This window comes from Ursus maritimus, unplaced genomic scaffold, assembly GCF_017311325.1.
Source record: "Ursus maritimus isolate PB19 unplaced genomic scaffold, ASM1731132v1 scaffold_9, whole genome shotgun sequence".
Taxonomy (NCBI): Eukaryota; Metazoa; Chordata; class Mammalia; order Carnivora; family Ursidae; genus Ursus; species Ursus maritimus.
Window position 1 is genome coordinate 44,052,207 of NW_024427107.1, and position 25,673 is coordinate 44,077,879.

General features: G+C 35.7%; 1 protein-coding gene across 1 annotated transcript in view; it reads left to right on the plus strand.

Annotated features, from left to right (window-relative positions):
• VPS13B (vacuolar protein sorting 13 homolog B) overlaps positions 1-25,673 on the plus strand; it is a 759,954-nt gene that overhangs the window by 107,955 nt on the left and 626,326 nt on the right. Inside the window, exons 9-15 of the mRNA XM_040625596.1 lie at positions 1,448-1,543; positions 2,021-2,143; positions 2,612-2,749; positions 3,671-3,758; positions 13,167-13,358; positions 17,207-17,376; positions 18,707-18,901. Coding sequence (XP_040481530.1) covers positions 1,448-1,543; positions 2,021-2,143; positions 2,612-2,749; positions 3,671-3,758; positions 13,167-13,358; positions 17,207-17,376; positions 18,707-18,901 — 1,002 coding nt within the window. The remainder of the gene's footprint in view (positions 1-1,447; positions 1,544-2,020; positions 2,144-2,611; positions 2,750-3,670; positions 3,759-13,166; positions 13,359-17,206; positions 17,377-18,706; positions 18,902-25,673) is intronic.

Consider the following 25,673-nt stretch of genomic DNA (forward strand, 5'->3'; position numbering starts at 1 on the left):
GTATGGAATTAATTTGTGGTTCATTTTTTGGTCAGAAAATAAGGTCATGTTTCTACATTTGCATTCTGAACAGTTGATATCAATCCAACAAAAATCATGCCAAATTAAATGTAGCATTTAAAAAATCATGTTGAAGATTGTTCTTGTAATGTTTGAGTCCTTTTAATCAATTAATTGCTTTTTCTCTACAATAATTGTAGACAGCTGAAGGGTGATCAAGTTTAAAATACTGAATTTTACTTGAGCATTTTATAGATTTGTACTTGAAAATAACAACATTGTGTATACCAGTTCTAGAAGCATCTCAGAAATAAGGGCATATATATAAACATTTTGTTACAAGAAATGAGAATAATTAGTTGATTTTAAGTATAAAGAAGCTATCATGCTTAAAATTACAACTTTTTGGTTTAATTTTTATTTGACCTAGGTTAAATACTGTTTTTTTTTTTTTTAATGTGATCTTTGACTTTGCTGTAATGTTTGAATAATACATCCATTAGTGAACATGGGCAGAATACCTTTGAAAAAATAAAAACTTTATTTTGGAACCATTTTGGATTAGTAGAAAACTTGCAACGTACAGAGAGTTCACACAGACTCCTTACTCATTTTCTCTATTGTTAACATCTTATGCTATCATAATACATTTGTCAAAACCAAGAAGCCAACACTGGTGCATTTCTGTTAAATTCCAGACTTCAACTGAATTTTATAATGTTTTCTGTAACATGATCCAAACCAGGATACCACATTGCATTTAGAAAGTACCTCTTAAAAATAATTTAAGTTTGTCTAGATACATACATGTAATGTGTTGTAAGCTTCAGGGGTGCAAGGGTGGTTGTTGTGGTGGTTGTTTTGGCAGCATCTAGATTAGCACTTGTTATCTAGCTGTCACTCATTAAATATTTGCATGATTGAATGAGTCTGAGACACATACTTTGAAAGTAAACACCCAAGAACCTATTGCCCTCATAGAGCTAGATGGTTTATTGAATTTGTGTTTTTTCATAGTTTCCTTTTGATGAAAAATTTGGGAGAAATTTTGGAAATGATTGAATAAGTTCTTGTTGGGTGTGTATAGAATATAAAATGAATTGAGGTTAAAATATATGTAAATTTTTGGCAGAATATATGAACCATTATATGAGACTGTTATCGCTATATAGCTTTTACCTTTTTAAGCAATATTGTTAAGATAAAGAAGTTAAATAAGAAAAAGTTGGTATTTAAATTCTCTATTTGAGCTTAGACTAGCATATTCAACCTTTATACCATGGATAATCTGTTACAGCTGTTTTTGTTGCACCTGTTTTCCTGCTTAATAATTAAATTTCCCAAATCTTAAAATTGGCCCTGTTTCCATCAATTCATCATAATAATGACAGTTTATTGCTATCTAATACTAATTTTACTTACTTAATATTTCTATGTTGTTTCTTAGCTCACTGAAATGCAAGCTGAGAGTAGTTATTATAGCCCTCAGAAAGTAAAATCCAAAGAAGTATTGTGTTGGGAACAAGAAGGAACTACAGTTGAGGTAATCTTTCAACGCTGAACATGTATATCTAAAACTTTTTTGAATGGTCCTTAAAGTTAATATTTAATAAATGTAGGCTTTTATCGTAGTGGTGTGTTTAAAATATATTCGTGGTTTTTTCTATTTTAGTCATCAGTAGTAGTGGTTGAAATAATTATTACTTTAACAAAGATTCCACTATAACCTGCAACATTAATTCTTTCATTTTTTTCATTTAATTTGTTTGAGCTCATATGTACGTGAGGATTAATGTTCATAAGGTGCCAGTCATTGGGGATACAAAGATTTGAGAATACAGAGATAAGTAAGATGTTTCTTAATTTAATAGGGTTTATGATCTGAGGAGAATAAATTTGGAAAGGCCATAATCCTAAAGAAGTAGTTCTACACGGAAAGCCTGTAACTTTTATTTTTTTTAAGCCTGTAATATTTTTATGAAATTCAAATTCTTAATTCTAATGTCCTTCCCTCTTATAGGCCCTTATGATGGGAGAGCCTTTCTTCGATTGCCAGATTGGTTTTGTAGGTTGCAGAGCCTTGTGCCTTAAAGGAATTATGGGTGTTAAAGATTTTGAAGAGAATATGAATAGAAGTGAAACTGTAAGTCAGATTCTCCCCCTCTCTCCCCTTTTTGGATAGAATGCAGGTATAATGAAGTGCTTATTGAAGTGTTTAACCATACCAAAAAATCTGTTAGACTACATATATCTTTGGCTTAAGAGAGGAACTTTACTGTTTTCCCCTGTAAGAAATTATAGAGCTCAGGGGAGTTTGGAAAGTTGGTAGCACTTAACACCTGGACAGTAGTTCCAAATACTTTCCAATTCATGAATGTTTCTTCTTTCTTGTTTATGGCAGCTACTTGGAGTTCCTTTTTGGTTTGTTAAAATGCTCTTTGCCAAGATAGGCAGTGAAAATGGAGACAGCATTCCTTGTCTTTTTATAGGACTTCAAGTTGTAGTGATTTCTATTGACTACTGAATGGGTGTTATAAAACCCCAAGGTTTTATTTTCTTTAACAGTTTAATGATTTTTCCTCCTGTTCAGAAATTTTGCATTTATTTTCAGGAAGCCTGTTTCTTCATTTGTGGTGAAAATTTGAGTATGAAAGGTTTGACCTATCTTACAAATTCATTGTTTGATTACCGAAGCCCAGAAAATAATGGTACTCGTGCAGAATTTATCTTGGATGCAGCTCATCATAAGGTCAGAGACTATATATGTGAGCCAATATCTAGGCTGTGTTTGTGTGGACATTTTGTGTGAATACTTGTGATTGCCATTTTTTTCCTCAAGTAATACATTCTGAATGCTAGCTATTTATTGAAGCATTTAGAATATTTTTGTCTGGCTTCTACATCTAGAGAAGTTTGAAGATTGCACAAAGGTCTCTACTTCTGTATACTATGTAGGCAGTTAATTTGTTTATCCATTCCCTACTGTTAAATAGTCTTGGAGGAAACTTGTAGAATTATCTTTTAATTACAGTTACTTTTAGATATGGGATTAATGGGAAGAGATGAAGAATTTCACATTTTACTATGTATGTGTTTTAGTGTTTGAATTTTTCATATAAAATTAATGTACTTTTAGGGAATAAATTTAAAAATTCAAAAAAGGTTACCTGAAGATCAGTATGAAAGGATAAATAATACATATTAAGCCTTTTTACTACATTTACTTTTATAAAGAATTTAATTTTAATCTGCATATTTACATATCTTTTTAACATTTTAGTATATCTTTAGTATTTGAGTTTCATATAAGTATACTGGAATATTTAAGGATTAAATATATTTGAGAGTATATATTCGACAGTTTTGTGATGGTAATAAAGGAATGGAATATCCTATTCCATTATAGGTATTCATTAACCAGACATTATTGATAAAGTGGTCAAAATGTCTAGTAGAATTATGGATGACCTTGTGTGTTGTCTGTAGTAGAGTTAACATTACCTTTCTTAGAAGTTAATTCTTTGGATAGCCTCTGTTCTTTTGTTTTAGTAATCCTTTGAGTTGATACACGTTCTTTGTAAGGATGTATGTTTGATTCTTGACCTATCAGGTTTTACTCTGAAGTCTCTTCTGTACAACGTGTGTTCTGTTTGCTTTTCTTTGTTGGCAGGAGACATACACTGAGATAGCTGGAATGCAAAGGTTCGGGGCTTTTTACATGGATTACCTTTATACGATGGAGAACATCAGTGGCAAAGGTACTAGTTTCTTTCCTTTATGTTTGCTTTTCCTTGGACAACAGAAACAAAAGATTCTTCAGAATCAGTTGGTCCTTGACTGGTTGTAATCTGTTACATCAGATTTACCTTCTCTTACTTTGGGGAATGATGTAATTTTAATATCATGTTATAATTTTCTTAGACACTTAGATTTTTAATCCTTTCTTTGTGTAGTTGATTGAGAGGCCATTTTATATAACCGCCAGATTTAGTTTAGTTTATATAACCAACCAATATTAAAATTTTGGTACATTAAATTTCATGTTGCATCAAGTTGTCAAAAAGCATAAACATTTCCTTTTCTGTGCTAAATACATTTTGAAGGTTATATACATCTTTTTATTAAAAAACTGTTTCAAGCAAAATAGTGGAAATAAATTCTTCTGGAGTTTCTGGAAACAGTCTTTTATTATGTTTTATAAGCAATCATATGATGTTTTTAAAAATTTAGCTGATACTTTATGTGCTTATCAGTATGCTATATTGTGCTTATTCTCATCTTCATATTGAAAACTTAGTGAAAATAGATTTATCCTTTTTTGTTAATTTTTCATATATTAGTGATTTCTGTGTGTTAGACAATGAGTTGATATAGTGAATGCCAAGAAGACCAAAGCATTTCTCAAGAAACTAATAGGTAGTGTTTATATACTTAAATAAATGATTATAATATAGCACATGAAGAACAGCAGTATAAATGGAGAGCTAAGACAGGTCTAGCCAGAAAGTGACTACTTCTACTGGCAGGGTTAGACTTCACAGAGGAGTTGATCGTGAAAGATCATTACGTTTTGTTAGATGAAAACAGAAGGAAAGAACAGTACTTTTCTGCTTCCTCTTTTCATAATGGATTTCTAAATGTTGGTGTTCTCATTGATTAAACCTTTGGTTTACATTTTACCCTAAACTCTTTCCTGACATTCTCTCATTCTTTTCCATTGATTTAGTACCTTCAATATGTTGATGCACATATTTATAATTTTAGTCCAAACTTCCTCAAGTTTAGGATTAAACATCCAATGCATACTTGACATTTTTACTTCCTTATGTATCTCACAAATATTTCAAAACTGAATATGTTCAAATGGAATTAAAATCCTTATGACTGTCTACTGCCTATTGCTTTTACCTTAGTTTCAATATTCTTGTCTTGGAAAATTGTTCTTCTGTATTCTGGTTGCTCAAGCCAGAAACCTAGGAATCATCATGACACACTTCTCCTCTCCTAGCTTCCAGCCCATCAACACATTTTTGTCAAATTTCATCTACGAAATCTATTTTAAATTCATTGACTTCTCGTAAACTCCACTGTTACCACTCTCATCCAATCTACTGTCCTCTCTACATTTTAATATTTTTTTACTTCCTGCTTCCCACCCTTTCAGATTGGTTTAATTTTGTGCTTAAAACCTTCACTCACTGCCTTTGCATTATTTAAAAATAAAATTTAAATTTTATTAGATCTTTGTCTTGAATTACTTGGAGGATAGTGATAACCACTAAGGAAGATAGAAACAAGAAAGGATTTTTGGAGGAAAAGATGTGTTTTGACATAACCTGTGGACATTGAGGTAGAGATATTCAGTAACAAATTATATATAGGAAAGGGCAACTAAGAGCTTTACAAATTGTTAGAGTGTTGTGGTTACCAATTGTAAGATGGTAGGTTTCTTCTGGTTCAGTATGATGTCTTCTGCATGTGTTGTGGATTCCATATCTTGTGAGGAGGTGGAGTATCAAGTGGTTGTCCTTCAAGTAAAGGAACCCAAGCCCTGAAAATTTTATTTGTACATATGCTGCCTCTACACTTTCTAAAAGATATTAAAGCATAGTTTAATATCTTTTGTTTGTTAGGGTGCTTGTATATGTTCAGTGTGAGAAATTGGTAGTTTGTTAACTTTTAAATTTTTCATATTTTCCATTTCCAAGAATAGGATACAGTGTTATAAATACCTTAGTCCTGGGGCGCCTGGGTGGCTCAGTCGTTAAATGTCTGCCTTCTGCTCAGGGCATGATCCCGGAGTCCTGGGATCGAGCCCCGCATCGGGCTCCTCCGCTGGGAGCCTGCTTCTTCCTCTCGCACTCCCTCTGCTTGTGTTCCCTATCTCGCTGGCTGTCTCTCTCTGTCAAATAAATAAACAAAATCTTAAAAAAAAAAAATCTTAGTCCTTAACTTTTTTTTTTTCAACAAACTATTGGATCATAATGGACAAACAGAAAAGTTCTATACATTTATGTACAGAATAGCAAAGAATTATAATGGAAATACCTGCGTGTAATAAATTATTTTTTGTCTATGGTTCTGAGACTAAAGATTTTTTTTTATAATTTTTATTTTGTTATATTAGTCACCATACAGTACATCCCCAGTTTTTGATGCAGTGTTCCATGATTCATTATTTGTGTATAACACCCAGTGCACCATGCAATATGTGCGCTCCTTTTTTTTTTTTTTTTAAAGATTTTATTTATTTATTCGACAGAGATAGAGACAGCCAGCGAGAGAGGGAACACAAGCAGGAGGAGTGGGAGAGGAAGAAGCAGGCTCATAGTGGAGGAGCCTGATGTGGGGCTCGATCCCATAACGCCGGGATCACGCCTTGAGCCGAAGGCAGACGCTTAACCGCTGTGTCAGCCAGGTGCCCCAATATGTGCCCTCCTTAATACCCATCACCGGCCTATCCCGATTCCCCACCTCCCTCCCCTCTGAAGCCCTCAGTTTGTTTCCCAGAGTCTACAGTCTCTCATGGTTCATTCCCCCTTCTGATTACCCCCCCCTTCATCCTTCCCTTCCTTCTCCTACCAATATTCCTATATCTTACATTCCATAAGTGAGTGAAACCATATGATAATTGTCTTTCTCTGCTTGACTTATTTCACTTAGCATAATCTCCTCCACTCCCATCTATGTTGCTGCAAATGTTCTGAGACTAAAGATTGAACTGAAATCCTTTGTTTGAAATTACAGAAATATATTTTTGAAAAAGTTATTAGAAAGTGTGGATACAGAACTTTTGTGTTTAATTGGGCCTTCCTAGATTCTAAAGGTATTAAGTGCCTTACTTTTCTATTTCTGTTCGAATAAACAAAATGGCTTACGAATTAGAAATTATTGGGCTGAGAAGTCCAAGATGGTGGAGGAGTAGGAGACCTTAGTTTTGTCTGGTCCCAGGAATTCAGCTTAGGTAGCTATTAAGTAATTCTGAACACCTGCAAACTTAACCCAAGAGCTAGGAAAAGAATAGCTGCAACTCTACAAATAGAAAAGCAAACACTTTCTGCAAGAATGGCAAGATGGAAAACCACCTCAAAGAAGAGAACAAGAGGGAGTACTGACTGCCAGGGACCTAATCAGTGTGGATAAAAGTAAGATGTTGGAACTAGAGTTCAGAATAATGATTATAAAGATACTAGCTGGGCTTGAGAAAAGCATAGAACACACTAAAGAATCCCTTTCTGGAGAAATAAAAGAACTAAAATCTAATCAAGTCAAAATAAAAAGGGCTATTAATGAGATGTAATAAAAAATGGAAGCTCTAACTGCTAGGATAAATGAGGCAGAAGAGAGAATTAGTGATATAAAAGACCAAATAATCGAGAATAAAGCAGCTCAGAGGGACGCCTGGGTGGCTCAGTCAGGTAAGCGTCTGCCTTCGGCTCAGGTTGTGATCCCAGGGTCCTGGGATCAAGTCCTGCATTGTGCTCCTTGCTCAATGGGGAGCGTGATCTCCCTTCCTGCTGCTCCCCCTGCTTGTTCTCTCTCTCTCTCTCTCTGACAAATAAATAAAATCTTCAAAAAAAAAAAAAAACTGAGAAAAAGACGAACAACTACTGGTTCATGAGGAGAGAATTCAAGAGATAAGTGATAGCATAGAACAAAACAATATTAGAATGATTGGGACCCCAGAAGAAGAGAGAAGAGAGAGTGGGTCAGAAGGTGTATTGGAGCAAATTATAGTGGAGAACTCCCTAACATGGGGAAGGAAAGGCATTCAAGTCCAGGAGACACAGAGAACCCCTCTCAAAATCAGTAAAAATAGGTCAACACCTTGACATATAATAGTGAAACTTGCAAATCTCAGAGACAAAGAGAAAATCCTGAAAGCAGCTTGGGACAAGAGGTTCATAACCTACAAGGGTGGAAACATTAGTCTGGCAGCAGACTGATCTACAGAGACCTCGCAGGCCAGAAAGGACTGACATGATATATTCAGGGTGCTAAATGAGAAAAATACACAGCCAAGAATACTTTATCCAGCAAGGAGGTCATTGAAAATAAAAGGAGAGATAAAAAGCTTACAGGACAAACAGAAACTAAAAGAATTTATGATTACTAAACCAGCCCTGCAAGAAATATTAAAGGGGATCCTTTAAGTGAAGAGAGAGCCCAAAAGTAACAGACCAGAAAGGAACAGAGACAATATACAAAAACAATGACTTTACAGGTAATACAATGGCACGAAATTCTTATCTCTTAATAGTTACTCTGAATGTAAATGGGCTAAATGCCCCAGTCAGAAGACACAAGGCATCAGATTGGATAAAAAAGCAAGGCCCATCGATACGCTGTCTGGAAAAGACTCATTTTAGACCCAAAGACATCTCCAGGTTGAAAGTGAGGGGGTAGAAAGCCATTTAGCATGCTAGTGGACATCAAAATAAAGCTGGAATGGCAATCCTTATATCAGACAAATTAGATTTTGAACCAAAGACTGTAAAAAAGATGAGGAAGGACACTATATCATAATTAAAGGGTCTATCCAACAAGATCTAAAAATTATGCCCCTAACGTGGGAGCAGCCAATTACATAAACCAATTAATAACAAAATTAAAAAAAAACACATTGATAATAATACAATAATAGTGGGGGACTTTAACAGCCCACTCACTGCAATGGACAGATCATGTAAGCAGAAGATCAAGGAAACAAGGGATTTGAATGATGCACTGGACCAGATGGACTTCACAGATGTGTTCAGAGCATTGCATCCTAAAGCAACAGAATACACATTCTTCTCGAGTGCACATGGAACATTCTCCAGTATAGATCACATCCTGGGTCACAAATCAGGTCTCAACTGGTACCAAAAGACTGGGATCATTCCCTGCATATTTTCAGTCACAATGCTTTGAAACTTGAGCTCAATCACAAGAGGACATTTGAAAAGAACTCAAATACATGGAGTCTAAAAAACATCCTGCTAAAGAATGGGTCAACCAGGAAATTAAAGAAGAATTAAAAATATTCATGGAAACAAATGAAAATGAAAACACAACTGTTCCAAACCTTTGGGATACAGCGAAGGTGGTCCTAAGGGAGAAGTATATAGCAATACAAGCCTTTCTCAAGAAACAAGAAAGGCCTAAATTAAAGAACCTAACCTTACACCTAGTGGAGCTGGAGAAAGAACTGCAAATAAAGCCTAAACCCAGCAAGGGAAGAGAACTAATAAAGATTAGAGCAGAAATCAATGAAATGGAAACCGAAAGAACAGAACAGATCAACAAAACTAGGAGCTGATTCCTCGAAAGAATTAATAAGATTGGTAACCCCCTGGCCAGACTTATCAAAAAGAAAAGAGAAAGGACCCAAATAAATAAAATCATGCATGAAAGAGGAGAGGTCACAAGAAACACCAAACAAATATAAATAATTGTAAGAACATATTATCAGCAACTATATGCCAACAAATTAGGCAATCTGGAAGAAATGGATGCATTCCTAGAGACGTGTAAACTACCAAAACTGAAATGGGAAGTAGAAAACCTATACAGACCCATAACCAGCAAGAAAATTGAAGCAATAATCAACAATCTCCCAACAAACAAGAGCCCAGGGCCGAAAGGCTTCCCGGGGGAATTCTACCAAACATTTCAATAATACCTGTTCTTCTGAAGGTGTTTCAAAAAATAGAAATGGAAGGAAAACTTTCAAACTCTTTCTGTGAGGCCAGCATTACCTTGATATCAAAACCAGACAAAGACCCTACCAAGACAGAGAATTACAGACCAATATCCCTGATGAACGTGGATGCAAAAATTCTCACCAAGATACTAGCCAATAGGACCCAACAGTACATTCAAAGGTTATTCACCACGACCAGGTAGAATTTATTCCTGGGCTGTAAGGATGGTTCAACATCTGCAAGTCAATCAGTCTGATAAACTACATTAATAAAAGAAAGGACAAGAACCATGTAGTCTCTCAGTAGATGCAGATAAAGCATTTGACAAAGTACAGCATCCTTTTCTTGATTAAAACTGTTCATAGTGTAGGGATAGAGGTAACATACCTCAATATCATATAAGCCATATACAGCAGATATCACTCTTAGCTCTCAGCTTTTCCCCTAAGATCAGGAACACAGTAGGGATGTCCATTCTCACTACTGTTTTTCAACTAGAAGATTAGAGTTGAGGGTCCATTTCTGGGTTCTCTATTCTGTTCTTTTGACCTATGTGTCTGTTTTTGTGCCAGCACCATACTGTCTTGATGATTACAGCTTTGTAGCAGTGCTTGAAGTCCTAGCCTTAGCGATCAGACAACAAAAAGAAATAAAAGACATCCAAATTGGCAAAGTCTCATTCTTCACAGATGACATGATACTCTACGTAGAAAATCCAAAGACCACCCCAAAATTGCTAGAACTCATACAGGAATTCAGCAAAGTGTAGGATATAAAATCAATGCACAGAAGTCAGTTGTGTTTCTATACACTAACAATGAGAGAGAAGAAAGAGAAATTAAGGAGTCGATCCCATTTACAATTGTACCAAAAACCGTAAGATACCTAGGAATAAACCTAACCAACGAGGCAAAGGACCCGTACTCAGAAAACTATAGAACACTCATGAAAGAAATTGAGGAAGACACGAAGCAATGGAAAAACGTTCCATGCTCATGGATTGGAGAAACAAATATTGTCAAAATGTCTGTGCTACCTAGAGCAATCTTTACATTCAGTGCAATCCCTATCAAAATGCCGTCAGCTTTTTTCACAGAGCTGGATGGAATCCTAAAATTTTTATGGAACCAGAAAAGACCCTGAATAGTTGAAGGAATGTTGAAAAAGAAAACCAGAGCCGGTGGCATCACAATTCTGGACTTCAAGCTGTATTACAAAGCTGTAATCACCAAGACAGCATGGTACTAGCACAAAAACACACACATAGATCAGTGGAACAGACTAGAGAACCCAGAAGACGACCTTCAACTCTGTGGTCAACTAATCCTCGACAAAGCAGGAAAGAATATCCAATGGAAAAAGGACAGTCTCTTGAACAAATGGTGTTGGGAAAATTGGACAGCCACATGCAGAAGAATGAAACTGGACTTTCCTTAGGCCATACACAAAAATGGTCTCAAAATGGATGAAAATCCTAAATGTGAGACAGGAATCCATCAAAATCCTGGAGGAGAACACGGGCAGCAACCTCTGTGACCTTGGCTGCATCAACTTCTCGCTAGACATTTCTCCAAAGACAAGGGAAACAAAGGCAAAAATGAACTGTTGGGACTCCATCAAGATAAAAGCTTCTGCACAGCAAAGGAAACAGTCGACAAAACCAAAAGACAACCGACAGAATGGGAGATATTTGCAAATGTCTTATCTGATAAAGGACTAGTATCCAAAATCTATATAGAACTTATCAAACTCCACACCCTAAGAACAAATAATCTAATCAAAATGGGTAGAAGACGTGAACAGACATTTCTCCAAAGAAGACCTACAAATGGCCAATGGACACGTGAAAAAATGCTCCACATCACTTGGCATCAGGGAAATACAAATCAAAACCACAATGAGATACCACCTCACACCGGTCAGAATGGCTAAAATTAACAAGTCAGGAAACAACAGATGTTGGTGAGGATGTGGAGAAAAGGGAACCCTCTTATATTGGTGGGAATGCAGGCAGATATAAGCACTCTGGAAAACAGTTTGTAGGTGCTTCAAAAAGTTGAAAATAGAGCTCTATGACCCAGCAATTGCACTATTAGGGATTTACCCCAAATATACAAAAGTAGTGATCCGAAGGGCCACCCGCACCCCAGTGTTAATAGCAGCAATGTCCACAATAGCCAAACTATGGAAACAGCTGAGATGTCCATCAACAGACGAATGGATAAAGAAGATGTAGTGTACATATATACACAATGGAATATTACTCAGCGATCAAAAAAATGAAATCTTGCCATGTGCAAGGATGTGGATGGAACTAGAGGGTATTATGCTAAGCGAAATAAGTCAATCAGAGAAAGACATTTATCATAGGATTTTATTCATATATGGCCTTTAAGAAACAAAACAGAGGATCATAGGGGAAGAGAGGGAAAAACAAGATGCAGTCAGAGAGGGAGACAAACCGTAAGAGACTCTTAATCGTAGGAAACAAACTGAAGGTTGCTGGGGAGGGAGATTGGGGGAGTGGGGTACTTGGTGACACAATGTTACTATGTCAGATGTATCTCAATAAAGCTGAAAAAAATTTAGAAATTACCGTATGTTGTCACTTAAAATAGTGGATTTATGTATTAAGGGCAAATCTTTAGCATAAGGAGTATACATATTAGATAAGGAGAAATACACATAGGTAGAGCCGATATTTTTCTTAGAAGATAGCCTTTGCTTTCCTCTTCAATATATGGGCAGATAAGGGATTGAAGAATTTGGGTTCTGTACCATGAAGCATGGCATAATAATTTTGTTCTGGAAAAACTTTAAAGCAGGTAAAGCCTATTGTTCTCTTCCATGGTCACTATACAACTGTCACAGCACCCTGTGAACATTTTTTCAGTGAAACTTATAAAATAGTAAAATGCAACTTCCTCTACTCACCCTTCCTGGTCAACATCATAGTATTGTGTATAGAATTACTGGATATTAGCCAGTTAGGTTTAAGAGACTAATTTTCTGGGGCGCCTGGGTGGTGCAGTCGTTGAGCGTCTGCCTTCAGCTCAGGGCGTGATCCCGGCGTTATGGGATCGAGCCCCACATCAGGCTCCTCCGTTATGAGCCTGCTTCCTCCTCTCCCACTCCCCCCGCTTGTATTCCCTCTCTCGCTGGCTGTCTCTATCTCTGTCAAATAAATAAAAATAAAATCTTTAAAAAAAAAAAAGACTGATTTTCTAAGAATGGCCATTTCAATTTTATTGCACTTCTTATAACATTAAATAGATTATGGGAGTAATTGTTATTAGAATCAATATTTTTTGTTAATAATAACCATCTCATTTGTGTAGAGAAAAATTTGGTTTGGCAGTGTTCTGTGTATTCAGCCAGTGGAGAATTGCTTGTAAGGCATTAAGCTATAAGCTAAAGAGATGAGTAATATTACAATTGGTATATCTGATTTCATAAAATATAAGATGTCGTTTCTTGTAGGTTCTGCAAATCAACAAGACTTTTCTTCAGGAAAAAGTGAAGATATGGGAACAGTTCAGGAGAAATCTACGAAAAGCCTTGTTATAGGTCCTCTTGATTTTCGTTTGGATAGCAGTGCAGTACATAGAATTTTGAAAATGATTGTTTGTGCCTTGGAACATGAATATGAACCATATACTGGGCTAAAACCAGGTTTGTTTTTGGCTTCATTTTGAATCTCTTGCTAGTTAATTCGAATGGTTATATAATCCAATTTGTTGTATTTTGCTAAATTAAACTTTTTTGTATAGTTTGCCTATCTGATTTTCACGTATTTAGTTGTATGTAGAAGTTATTGAAGAGGTCAGGATTTGGAAATTATTTACATAAGTTCTTTACTTGCCATTATTTGTTAGCATTTTATTACCACACTTTCTGATACTTTTCCTAGTGTAAATTCCTGAAATATGATCATTTTCGCACCTTAGGGGTTTCTGATGAGCAGACATGAGGATGGACTCTAAGCATACAAACTTCATATTCAAGGAGACTTAGGTCTTACTAGTAAAAAAAGAATTTGTTGTACACCTCATTTTTTCTACGTGTCATGGTTTCCTAAGATATTCTGTTTTTATGCAATAAAGTGTTCTAGAGTAGGAACTGCTTCTTTGTCTCCCACTCCCCCTGCTTGTGTTCCCTCTCTCGCTGCCTCTCTCTCTGTCAAATAAATGAATAAAATCTTTAAAAAAAATAAAAAATTAAAAAAATTAAAAACTAAACCTGCAACTACCATATAGCCCAGCAGCTGTACTCTTGGGCATTTATCCCAGAGAAATGAACATTTAGGTTCACACAAAAATCAATAGCTAATCTGTTTTTCTCATGTGAAAATCCAAGCTGATATGTGCTCTAGGGGATTAGGGTAACTGTTCCTTGAGGTTGTCTTTAGACCCAGAATTCTTTCTGTCTGGTTATTCTATTCTTTGAGATATACCTCATCTACATGGTCAATGTTGGCCCACTATTACAATAGCTAATTTGAATCAACAGGGAAGGGGGAGCAAGAGAAAATGGTAGGTATGTGGTTTCATTTAATAACATGGCTCTGTCATCCCATTTACCAAAACTTAGTAACTTGTCCCTATGCCTAGCAGCAGGGAGATTGGAAAGTACAATCTCTGGGAGCCCCAGTACCAGACTCAAGTTCAGAGGGTTTTATTGTTAAGAGGAAGATAGTAATTAGCAGTCTGACAGTGGAATGGTACCCTACACACACACACTATAAACTGCTGTTATCTCACTTTAGTTTAATACAGACAGTTCTCACTTTGCATGGTAATTAGGAACCATAAAAATGTGCCCACTGAAATCATGGGAAGTGATCATAATCAGTGGGACAAATTGAAATTGTTACACACTTTTGGATATTTTTGTCAAAACACTAAAAACTCTCTTACTATTGGTATGAATGTATATAGAAATGATAAGTAAAATCTTTAAAAAAAAAGAAATGAAAAAAATAGTAAAGGGAATAGTAAAGTAAGAGTTTTATTTCTTAAAAAAACAAACTTAAGAGTAGTTTAAATGGTGCTTATGTCCTTGTCCTAAGTAACTTACAATATAGAGTGACTTTCTTTCCTATGCTTTGGCAGATTGTTAGACTTCTAAGTTTGGATCAGATTCCCATACACTTTCAGTGTTGTGAAAACCTCTGAGAGTTCCTTTATTGGGAAGTATTTTGTTTGCATCACTTCCTCTGGGACATCTTCAGACATCTTCATTTCTTTTTATCACAACCACTTTCCTCGTCAACATTGATAAGTCTGTCTTCACTAATTCCCCTAGCTGCATATCAAGAGTCTCTCCAAGGCTACAGTGTTGATATTCCCACAGTCAGCTGTCTTCTGTAACTCCTTGTATGTTATCAGTCTTTGTTTCTTTGCTGCTCTTTCATCTTTGATTGCCAGTTCTGTTTTAATTATCCATTTTTGTAAAGTGTCATATGGGTTTATCACTGGTAAACAAGGGGGCAGTACAACTACATGCTTTGCTATCTTTGTATGAGTTAAATAATAGATATGAGATACCAGTAACCAAACCTGACTGCCTTTGAAAGAAGTGACATGATTGGTCACACCGATCATTATGCACATCTTTTGTCTATGTTATGATTTGTGGATTCAAGAACTTGCAGTAAGGTTTGTACTTTATGCACTTATTGTATTGTGGTAACTGATATTTGAACTGTTTTTTGGGAGCTGGCGTTTTTAATCTAAAATAAGATTGCATACCAGAACTGTGCAAAGTGAGAGCTGCTTCTACATACATATGTGTATGTAAATGAGTACATATGTATTACATCTTCAGTACTTAGTTCTCCACTTTTTAAAAGCTATTTATTGAGGTGTAATATACATATTGGGAAGAACAAAACCTAAGGGCATAATTCTGTGAATTTTGCAAACTTAACCACATCTATGTAACTGTTCAAGAAGTGAAACCTTGGCAGCAATTCCAGAAGTCCCCTTTGTGCTCTCCTCTCTTTACTTCTCTGACCCCAAGGGGAACTGCTCTCCCTACTTCTAATATCATGGATTTAGTTTTTGCTTAGCTTATAATTCATGTGAATGGAATCACACAGTATGAATCTCTTGTCTCTGGCTTTAGCTTGTTTATGAGATTCATTTCATTTTTATATGGTATGTCATATATACCTCTGAATATATGGATATTATATATCCATATACCATCATATATGAATGAAATGAAATATTGATGATTTTCTATGGGACTTTCTTACCATAACCAGATACAAATGCCTTCTATATATTTTTAAGTATGTCCTAGATTTCAAAAAATGCATATTTACTGTAAAATTATTTTTGAATATACCATCACTTATCTATTTTACTGTTGATGAGTATGTTCTAGTTTTTGGTTAATTGTGGTAGTGATGCCACCAACATTCTAATACATGCCTTTTGGTAAACGTTTCCTTTCTATTGGGCATGTATGAGTGGAATCACTCAGGTAAAAGGATTGCATATGTTCACTTGTAGTAGATATTTCCAAACTGTTTTCCCAAGTGGTTGAACCACTTTACATTCTTATCACTGGTTTGGAGAGTTTTAATTGCCAGCACTGGCAAGCTATGACTTACTGCCTCTTTTTGTGCAGCACATGAGCTGATAATGGGTTTTGTGTTTTAAATAGTTAGAAAAAAATAAAAGAATCATATTTTATGACTCATGAAAACGATATGAAATTTAATTTTCAGTTTCCACAGGTTGTTTTATTGGGACATAATCATGCTCGTACAGTTCGGTATTGTCTGTGTCTGCTTTTGTGTTATAGTGGCAGAGTTGAGTAGTTGTGACAGACTGTATGACCCACTAAAATAGTTTCTGAATGGCTCTTTATGTAAAAGGTTTGCTGATGTTTGATTTGCATGCTTGCCAATGCTTAGTATTAGTCTTTTTCTTTTTAACCATTTGAGTGGGTTTGTAATGCTGTCACGTGACTTTATTTGCATATATCTGTTGCCTAATGATGTTATCTAGCTTTCCATAGAATTTTTGGCCATTTAGAAATACTATCCTTTGCTTGTTCAAGGCTTTGTTGCCGTTTTTCTATTCAGTTGTTTATTGGTTTTTAAAAGGTTTTAAATTTTAAAATTTTTAGTATGCTGTGGGTCCTTTGTACAGATATCTAAATCCATCTGTCTCTCTATGGCAAATATCTTCTGCCAGTTTGTGGCTTGCTTTTGCATCATCTTAATGGTATTTTTATGAATAGAAGCTGTTATTCTTTTAACAAAAGAGGTTAAGAATTTTAAAAAAATATTTAAAAAATAATTTAAAATCAAATATGTAAATTTTTATATAGCAAAGACATACATTTATGTTCTACAATAGTATAACTTCTGTTTGTTAAAGGTAACACGTTATTTTGCAATTGCTTCATTGTTGAAGAAAAATACAATTTGACCTTAAAAATTGGGAACCAATTAATTCAGTTATTCAAAAATAATTTTTAATTAACTTTTCATTATTTCATTTTAGATATTAAGGATGAAAATGAAATAATACTGAATCCTGAAGAAGTGGCATCTTTGGAGGAATATATTCCTACTCGACATACTAGTGTTACTCTGCTCAAATGTACCTGCACTATTTTCATGGCTGAATTCAACTTGTTGGATCATTTGCTGCCTGTCATTATGGGAGAAAAGGTGTATTTTCAGTTCACTACTTTTTTTTCTCCTGCATGCATATTTGCAAATCCTATGATATTGTAAGAGGAAGGTGATAGAGCAAAAGAATATATGCTTGTATAGTTATCCATGGTGATGTTAAAGCAATGTAACTATGATTGTTAATTCTTAGATGTGTGTGTATGTGTGTACACATATATAATATATGTAAATAACCTCAAGCTAAGGCTGTACCAAGAAATGTTGATGGGAGCGTGGGCCTAGAAGTCAGTCCATATACGGACTATGACACCTTGCTTGTATCTCTAAACCTGTTCCTGAAAAACAACAAAAAAAATATTCTTCCAGTGAACTGACAGATTCAGCTGGTAAAGAAGCAGTAAGCCTAGATGGATTCAGATAGTTCATTACTTCATATAAACAGTAAAAGCAAATCAATGATGTCGGCTTGCCGTGTTCCTTTCAGGACAACCTTGAAACCAGAGGGCCACAATGACTGGCAACACACACATGCAGCACCCTGTTAAGTAGGGTACCCTTTTGTCAAAGATTCAATTCCACATTTCATCTAAGCATACATAGATTACAGCTATACATTGAGAATAGTAAGTGGAAACCCCATATCTCACCTGAATGTAGGATGCTGATGAGAAAATGTCTCATAGCAGTCTCCCGTAAGAGAAGAAGGTGAGAAGCAGCCTTTTAGAAGCTCTTTGCAAGACCCCTATTTTCTCATGTTGTGAGAGTCATGGGATGTTCTCCCAAGGCTTAGGTCTGCTATGGTTGCATCTTGCCCCTATGGTCTACATGGATTTGTGTAAGATTTGTCAGGGTGCTGGCACAGAGCTGTTCCCTTACAGTATCTACATCTTAGAATTGTTTTTAATATTAGATGAGATAACAACATAAACCATTTTGTACATATTAGGAACACAGTAATTACTACTTTATTGTTAATGAGGACTTATTAGATGCTTCACTTGATTTAGGCCATATGTAATATATTGTTTTCTGAGTTTGCCATGTACATAATAAGGTGTTATTTGTTATCTTTAGGTTTTTTGGGTTATATTTCTTTTGATATCTACATAATGATGATTATAGAAGTAAAAACTGTCCTAACTTTAAGAACTTGTGGAAGTATGTCAGGGAATTGACTATGATACGATAGTTTCATTTTGTGTTTTTGCTCCGTATTATCCACTATGGTAAGAGAGTCCCATAGAAAATCACCATTTCTAGATTGATTTGATACCATTGCAAAATGTACCGGTCTGAGGCTAGTATGGGGGCATTGCACGTCAGTCACTGTTTTCCTGAATATAAAGTGAACTCTGTTATTTTCCAGAACTCAAGTAACTTCCTGAATGCTACAAACTTCCAGTCTCTTCGGCCTTTGCCATCCATTCAGATATTGGTGGATAAAATTAATCTGGAACATTCTGTGCCAATGTATGCTGAACAGTTGGTGCATGTGGTCAGCAGCCTTACTCAGCCTTCTGATAATCTGCTTCATTATTGTTATGCACACTGCTATCTTAAGGTAGGAAAAGTGAATATTCTTGTTTATTAGTATCTGTTTGGCTTTGGGAGAATTAAATATCTGTTTTCTTGGAGTTGTAACTTCATAGAATTAGTACCCCCATAAGATGAGATTTAAATGATACATAACAGATATATTCATTATTCAACATAATTAAATGAAAGTGTACCTATTTTAAAGTTACTCAATTCTTTGGGATTGATAGCTTGATGTTTATAAGATAATGTTAATTATGGTTTTTGAAGATTTTTTAAAAAATATTTATTTTAGAGGTGAGGGGAGGGGGCAGAGGGAGGGAATCTTCAAACTGACTCCTCTGAGCATGGAGCCCAATGTAGGCTCAGTCTCATGACCCATGAGATCATAACTTGAGCTGAAACCAAGAGCTGGTCACTCCAAGAGGACTGAGCTACCCAAGTGCCCCGGTTTTTGGAGATTTTATATGTCATTGATGATAATTATAAGTAGTGTGAAGTAACACTTAGTTTTGTAAGAGTGTTTTAAAGACTCTTGATTTCTTTGAGGGGAACATTTATGTGAGACAATGCTTTATAAAGAAAGTTTAGCACTTTTTTTTTAAGTTACTTTCCTCTTAACTGAATTCATGTTAATTTCTTGATACAAAGGGAGAACTCTTAATGGTTTAAATTGAGTTATATAATGTTAATTATTGGAGGCTTTACTCAGCCCTTCCCTATTTTCTTGGTAAATAATACATCCCAGGGGTGCCTGGGTGGCTCAGTTGGTTAAGCATCATACTCTCAATTTCTGCTCAGATCATGACCTCAGGATTGTGAGATCCAGCTCTGCATTGGGCTCTGCGCTGAGCGTGGAGTCTGCTTAAGATTCTTTCTTCCTCTCTCTGCCCCTCTCTGTGCCCCCCCTGCCCCGTTGCACGTGCACAGGTTCTCTCTCTTAAAAAACAACAAAAACATCCCATTATAGGTACGTAAAGATAAACTCAGATGTTGAGTAATAAGTGTTTTTGCAAAGCAAACACAGATGTATAGTCTAAGTAGAGATAGCATTTATCTAATCAAATTCTTTTATGGATTGAAGAAAACTTTACAAACTTATATTCAAGAATAAGAACTAAAAATGCACTAAATTTCATGTAAAGGACTCGAAAATTAGAGGACTCCAAAAGTAGATTTTATTGGTTCATGCTTCATTGTTCCATGTTTCAAAGTTCTTAAATACTTGCGTATTTGTAGAATAAAAAGAAACCAATGTAAATATGTTTTACATCACCTCTAGTTTAAGATGGTGAAATTTATTTTCAAACCATGTAGAGTAGAAGAACATGTTTTCCTAGAAGTCCATGCAAAGCCCATTTTTAAGAGGATGGAGGAGACTCTGCTCCCTTGATGAGAGAGTGACACTGTCATGTGGCAAAGGGGTGTAGACACAGGAAAGTATGATTTGTTAGGGCCATTATTAAAATTATCTATCACAGTGTTTTATGTCATGTGGTGAGTAGCAGAAGTAATTTTGAAAGCTAGATATATAGGTAATATTTTATACTTGTGCCTTTTTATTCTCATAATTAATACAGTGAGGTGTATTTTTAAAAATTGGTATGACTTTAATATCAGATTACAGTGTTGAGAATATTTGCCTTGTTTTATTGAAAAAAGACTGATTTTAGGCAGTTCACTAATCTTTCTGAGATATTCTACTTAGGTAGAATTCATCAATTTGGAAAATATTAGGTTCTTTACATACTGCAGACACTCAGCATTGAAGATGAATAAGGCATGCCCTGTCCTTAAGGAGAATGGTCACCATAGCCGTTGGTTACCAGTATGGCTGTCCTCCGTACTGACATAAAAGTTACTGGGATAGTTGTTTACTACTACTATTGTTATTGTGTTAAAAGCTCACTTAAATTTCCAGGGTAATATAGGTGACTCAGTCAGTTGAGTGTCTGACTCTTGATTTTGGCTCGGGTCATGATCTCAGGGTTGTGAGATTGAATCTCGTGTCCGTCTCTGTGCTCAGCTTGGAGTCTGCTTAGGATTCTCTCTCTCTTTACCCCTGCCCCTCCCCCAGCTCATGCTCTCTCACTCTCTCTTTCTGTCTCTTAAATAATAAATAAATAAGATCTTAAAAAAAAATTTCCAGGGCAGTGTAAAAGTTAGTTACAGTGCAATCCAGATAAAGTTATGCTTTGGGAAAAGGTCTTTTGCTTTTATGCATACCATTTAGTTGTCTTTTATATTTTGGTTATTTTGACTAGAGCTGTGTATAATGGATAAGCTAAATGTTCTAGGAGGTTTGGTGTTGGGCAGAGCAGGAATATTATATGTAGAAAAACTTGTCATTGATAATAAGAATGTTGAGTGTTTTGGGGTCCCTGGGTGGCTCAGTTGGCTAAGTGGCTGCCTTCGGCTCAGGTTATGAGCCCTGGGTCCTGGGATTGAGCCCTGAGTCAGGCTCTCCACTCAGTGGGGAGCCTGCTTCTCCCTGTCCCTGCCCCCCTGCCCCCTCTGATGCTCTCTTGTGCGCACTCTCTCTCAAATAAATAAAATCTTGAAAATAAGAATATTGAATATCTTAAAAAAAATAAAGCCTTGAGTCTTGAATATATCATTGTATTTTTGATGCTTTTTCAGTGGCCTGGTACTTTTTTTTTTTTAAGAATTTTTATTTTAGAGAGCACGTGGGCAGGGGGAGGGTCAGGGGGAGAATAGGGAGAGAAACAGACTCGCTGCTGAGCTAGGAGCCTGCCTCAGGGAGTAGGGGGGCAAGGGGCTGGAGTGGGGAGCTTGAACCCAAGACCTGAGAGATAATGACCTGAGCTGAAATCAAGAGTCAGGTGGGGAGATGAACCATGAGAGACTATGGACTCCGAGAAACAAATTTAGGATTTTAGAGGGGAGGGGTGTGGGGGGATGGGCTAGACCAGTGAAGGGTATTAAGGTGGGCACGTATTACACGGAGCATTGGGTGTTATACGCAAACAATGAATCATGGAACACTACATCAAAGCTAATGATGTACTGTATGGTGACTAACATATCATTAAAAAAAAAAAAAGGTAAAAAAAGATGCTTAACCAACTGAGCCACCCAGGCACTCCTAGCCTGGTACATTTTTTTTTTTTTTTTTAAGATTTTATTTATTTGTCTCAGCGAGAGAGAGAGAGCTCGCACACACACACAAGTGGGAGCAGCAGGCAGAGGGAGAAGCAGACTCCCTGCTGAGCAAGGAGCCTATTGCAGGACTCCATCCTAGGACCATGGGATCATGACCTGAGCCAAAGGCAGTTGCTTAACCGACTGAGCCACCCAGGTGTCCCTGGCCTGGTACATTTTTAAATGTTCAGGATTTGGCAGAGAGTTTTAGTTTATATTTGTACTACTTGGAACTGATTTGTTGTAAAGTTTATAGCAGTTCATGTTACTTGGCATAATTACTCTGACTTTTGAGGAGGTTTACAAAGATTAATTTTCTTATTGTGTTAAAATACTACAATAGAGGATTTAAATGTTTATTTCATGTGTGTGGCATTTTAGACCCTAAGTAATTTTCAGTTAAATACTGAAACAGAAGCTCAAGTTTTAATTTTGTATACCTAAGTTTGACTGTATTGACTATATTATGAAATGGTATGTAGCACCTATTTCATGTAATGAAATTTATTAATTGGGAGAGTTGGCATGGATGTGTGAAGAAAACCCACAGATGGAACTTTCATATGTCTTTCCAAGTCCTCTTTATTTAACTGCTAAACCCATCCTTTGAATATATATGGCATCAAGTAGCTAAGTCATTGCAAAGCATCTGATGTTTGAAACATGAATAAGTTCGTGAAAGCACCCTATAAACTATAGAATAATATATAAATTTAAGGCCTTCTTACTCATAAGAATCAGCTATGGCAGATGCTTCAGAGAGATCAAGAAGATTATAGTAGAATCAAAATTCTTTGGATTTTTTAGATTTGGTATTTTTCAACCTCAAGAAAATAATTTTCTCTGGGTATTTGGAGAAATGGTGCTTTCATACATGGTCGGTGTGTGTATAAATTGGTATCATTTGGACAGTGCTTTTGCAGGATCTAACAAATTTGAAAGCAAATTTACCTTATACCCATCCATTCCAGTGTTCACTGTATATCCTACAGCAGGGGTCAACAAACTTTTCTTTAAATATTTTAGGCTTTGTGGGCCAGGAGGCAAAATTTAGGATGTCGTATAGGTACTTAAATATAAGAGAACAAATTTCCACAAATTTTGAGTTGATAAAATTAAAAATATAATAGAGTACTCTTTTTTTTTTTCATAATACAGTTTTAATATTGAGAAGAATGGAATTCTTTTTCTTGGGATAACATTTCACCTCTTTGGGGTTCCTGCTTAGTGTTCCCTATCACCAAATGGATTATAAATGTTCATATGTAAAAATTAATCTTAGCTTGTAGGCAATACAAAAACAGGCATTGGGTGAAATTTGACTTGTGGTTTGCTGACCCCTGCCCCAGAGAAACTTTTACATATGGAGATAAATACAACTGGAGATCCATATATGCTGACATGGATAACTTTCTACAATGTAATTTTTCGTGGGAATACCAGGAAGCATAATGGTGTATATATACAAGTATGATGCTATTTATGTAAATAAAGAAAACACAATAATGCTAAAGATTGCTTACAGATATAAAAGGGTCTATGAAGGTAAAGCAATGGGCAAGGTACATCCCAAATTCTTGAAAGTAGGTTTAAGTGGTTTAGGGGTATTGTGGGGACCAGTGAGACTAGTATGAGTGTCATGGTTAGAGTAGACTTTAGCTATGTTTTAAGGTTTTTTATTTTTTTAATAATGACTATTGATACAATTCAAATACCTAAATTCACTTTTTTAAAAGAATAGAAATTAGTAATTTTTAGTGTTTTCAGAATTAATGCAACTGTCACCTCTATCTAATTTCAGAACATTTTCATCAATCCAAAAAGAAACCCTCTGCCTATTAGCATTCACTCCCAATTTAACTCCTCCCCTCCTACCCCTTGTAACCACCAACGTACTTTCTGTTTCTATGTATTTGCCTATTCTGGACATTTCATATAAATGAAATCATACAACACATAATCTTTTGTGACTTCTTTCACTTAGCATAATGTTTTCAAGGTTCATGCATATCATAGCATGTATCAGGATTTTATTCCTTTTTTATGGCTGAATAATATTCCATTATATGGATATACTGTATTTTGTTTATCCATTTATCTGTTGATGGGCATTTGTGTTTCAAAATGGGCATTTTTGGGGCGCCTGGACAGCTCAGTTGGTTGAGCGTATGACTGCTGATTTCGGCTCAGGTAATGATCTCAGGGTCATGGGATCAAGCCCCGCCTCGGGCTCCTTGCTCAGCGGGGAGTCGGCTTGGGATTCTCTCTCCCTCTTCTTCCCCCTGCTAGCAGGCACGCATGCTCGTGCACGCTTTCTCTCAAGTAAATTTAAAAAATGGGCATTTTTGTCTATTATTAATAACGTAGTTACAAACATCCATGTATAGGTTTTTGTGTGATAACAGGTTTTCATTTCTTTTGGGTGTATACCTAGGGATGGAGTTGTGTGGTCAAATGGTAACTCTATTTTTAACATTTTTAGGAACTACCAAACATTTTCCCCCAAAGGGATTGTTAAATTGTTTTCCTGTCCTACTACCATTGCATTTTTTATTTCTTCACAACTTCTCTAATGTTTGTTACTGTGTTTTTTATTTTAGTCATCTTAGTGGTTGTAAAGTGGCAACAAAAAAAAATAATTTATTTCCTCAGTTGAATTGTTAGTGGAAGAAGTCAAGAGAAAATATTTAATTTCTCTTCATAAGAAAAGTACATAATTATCAGTTTCACTCTAGAGTTTCTTTTTGTTTTAGTAGATACATGAACAGAAACTAGATTTAGAGGATTTAAAGAATGAGTAGGCAACGAAAAAAAATGTAGTGTTCTCTAGGCTTCTTTCAATATACTTACTGATTAAAGGTGAGAAATGGAATTTTGCTGGTGGTTGGAGGAGAGATGGTGGTGAGAAAATTTGTTTTTTTCTTTAAGAGTAAGTGGAGAATCAAGCATACTTTTCTGGCGAGGGGAAGGAGAAAATGGAGGGAGGAAACAAGGCAGAGTGAAATTATGAGCTAATAGATGAGCTAAATCAAATGAAGCAGCATATTGCTGTTCCAGCAATATGGAATTTTGAAGAAGTCCTTTATCCCTTTATCCTTTTTGGACTTCATTTTCCCCATATGTGAAATGAAGTGATTTATTTAATCTCTAAGCAGTTTTAGCTTTGAAGTTCTAATTTTTAATCTGCTAGATCTGATTCCACCTTTTTCTCTTGAAGGCTTTTTCTTCCTAAAATGTTCATTATTCTGAATGCAGAATTCTCATTATAATCATTCTTTCTTTAGTTTTTGCATGTTCCGATGTATTACTGTATGTGGATTAACTACTCTTTTTAAAAACTGTTTTGCTTTTTTTATTTTTGTAAAATACATTTGACGTAAAAATTACCATTGAAACAATTTTTCAGTGTACAGTTCAGGAAGAGTAACTACATTCATAATTGTGTAACTGTCATTACTCTCCATCTCCAGAATCTTCTCATCAACCCAAATTGAATCTCTATTAAAGAATAATTCCAGGGGCGCCTGGGTGACTCAGTCGTTAAGCGTCTGCCTTCGGCTCAGGGCGTGATCCCAGCGTTCTGGGATCGAGTCCCACATCAGGCTCTTCTGCTGAGAGCCTGCTTCTTCCTCTCC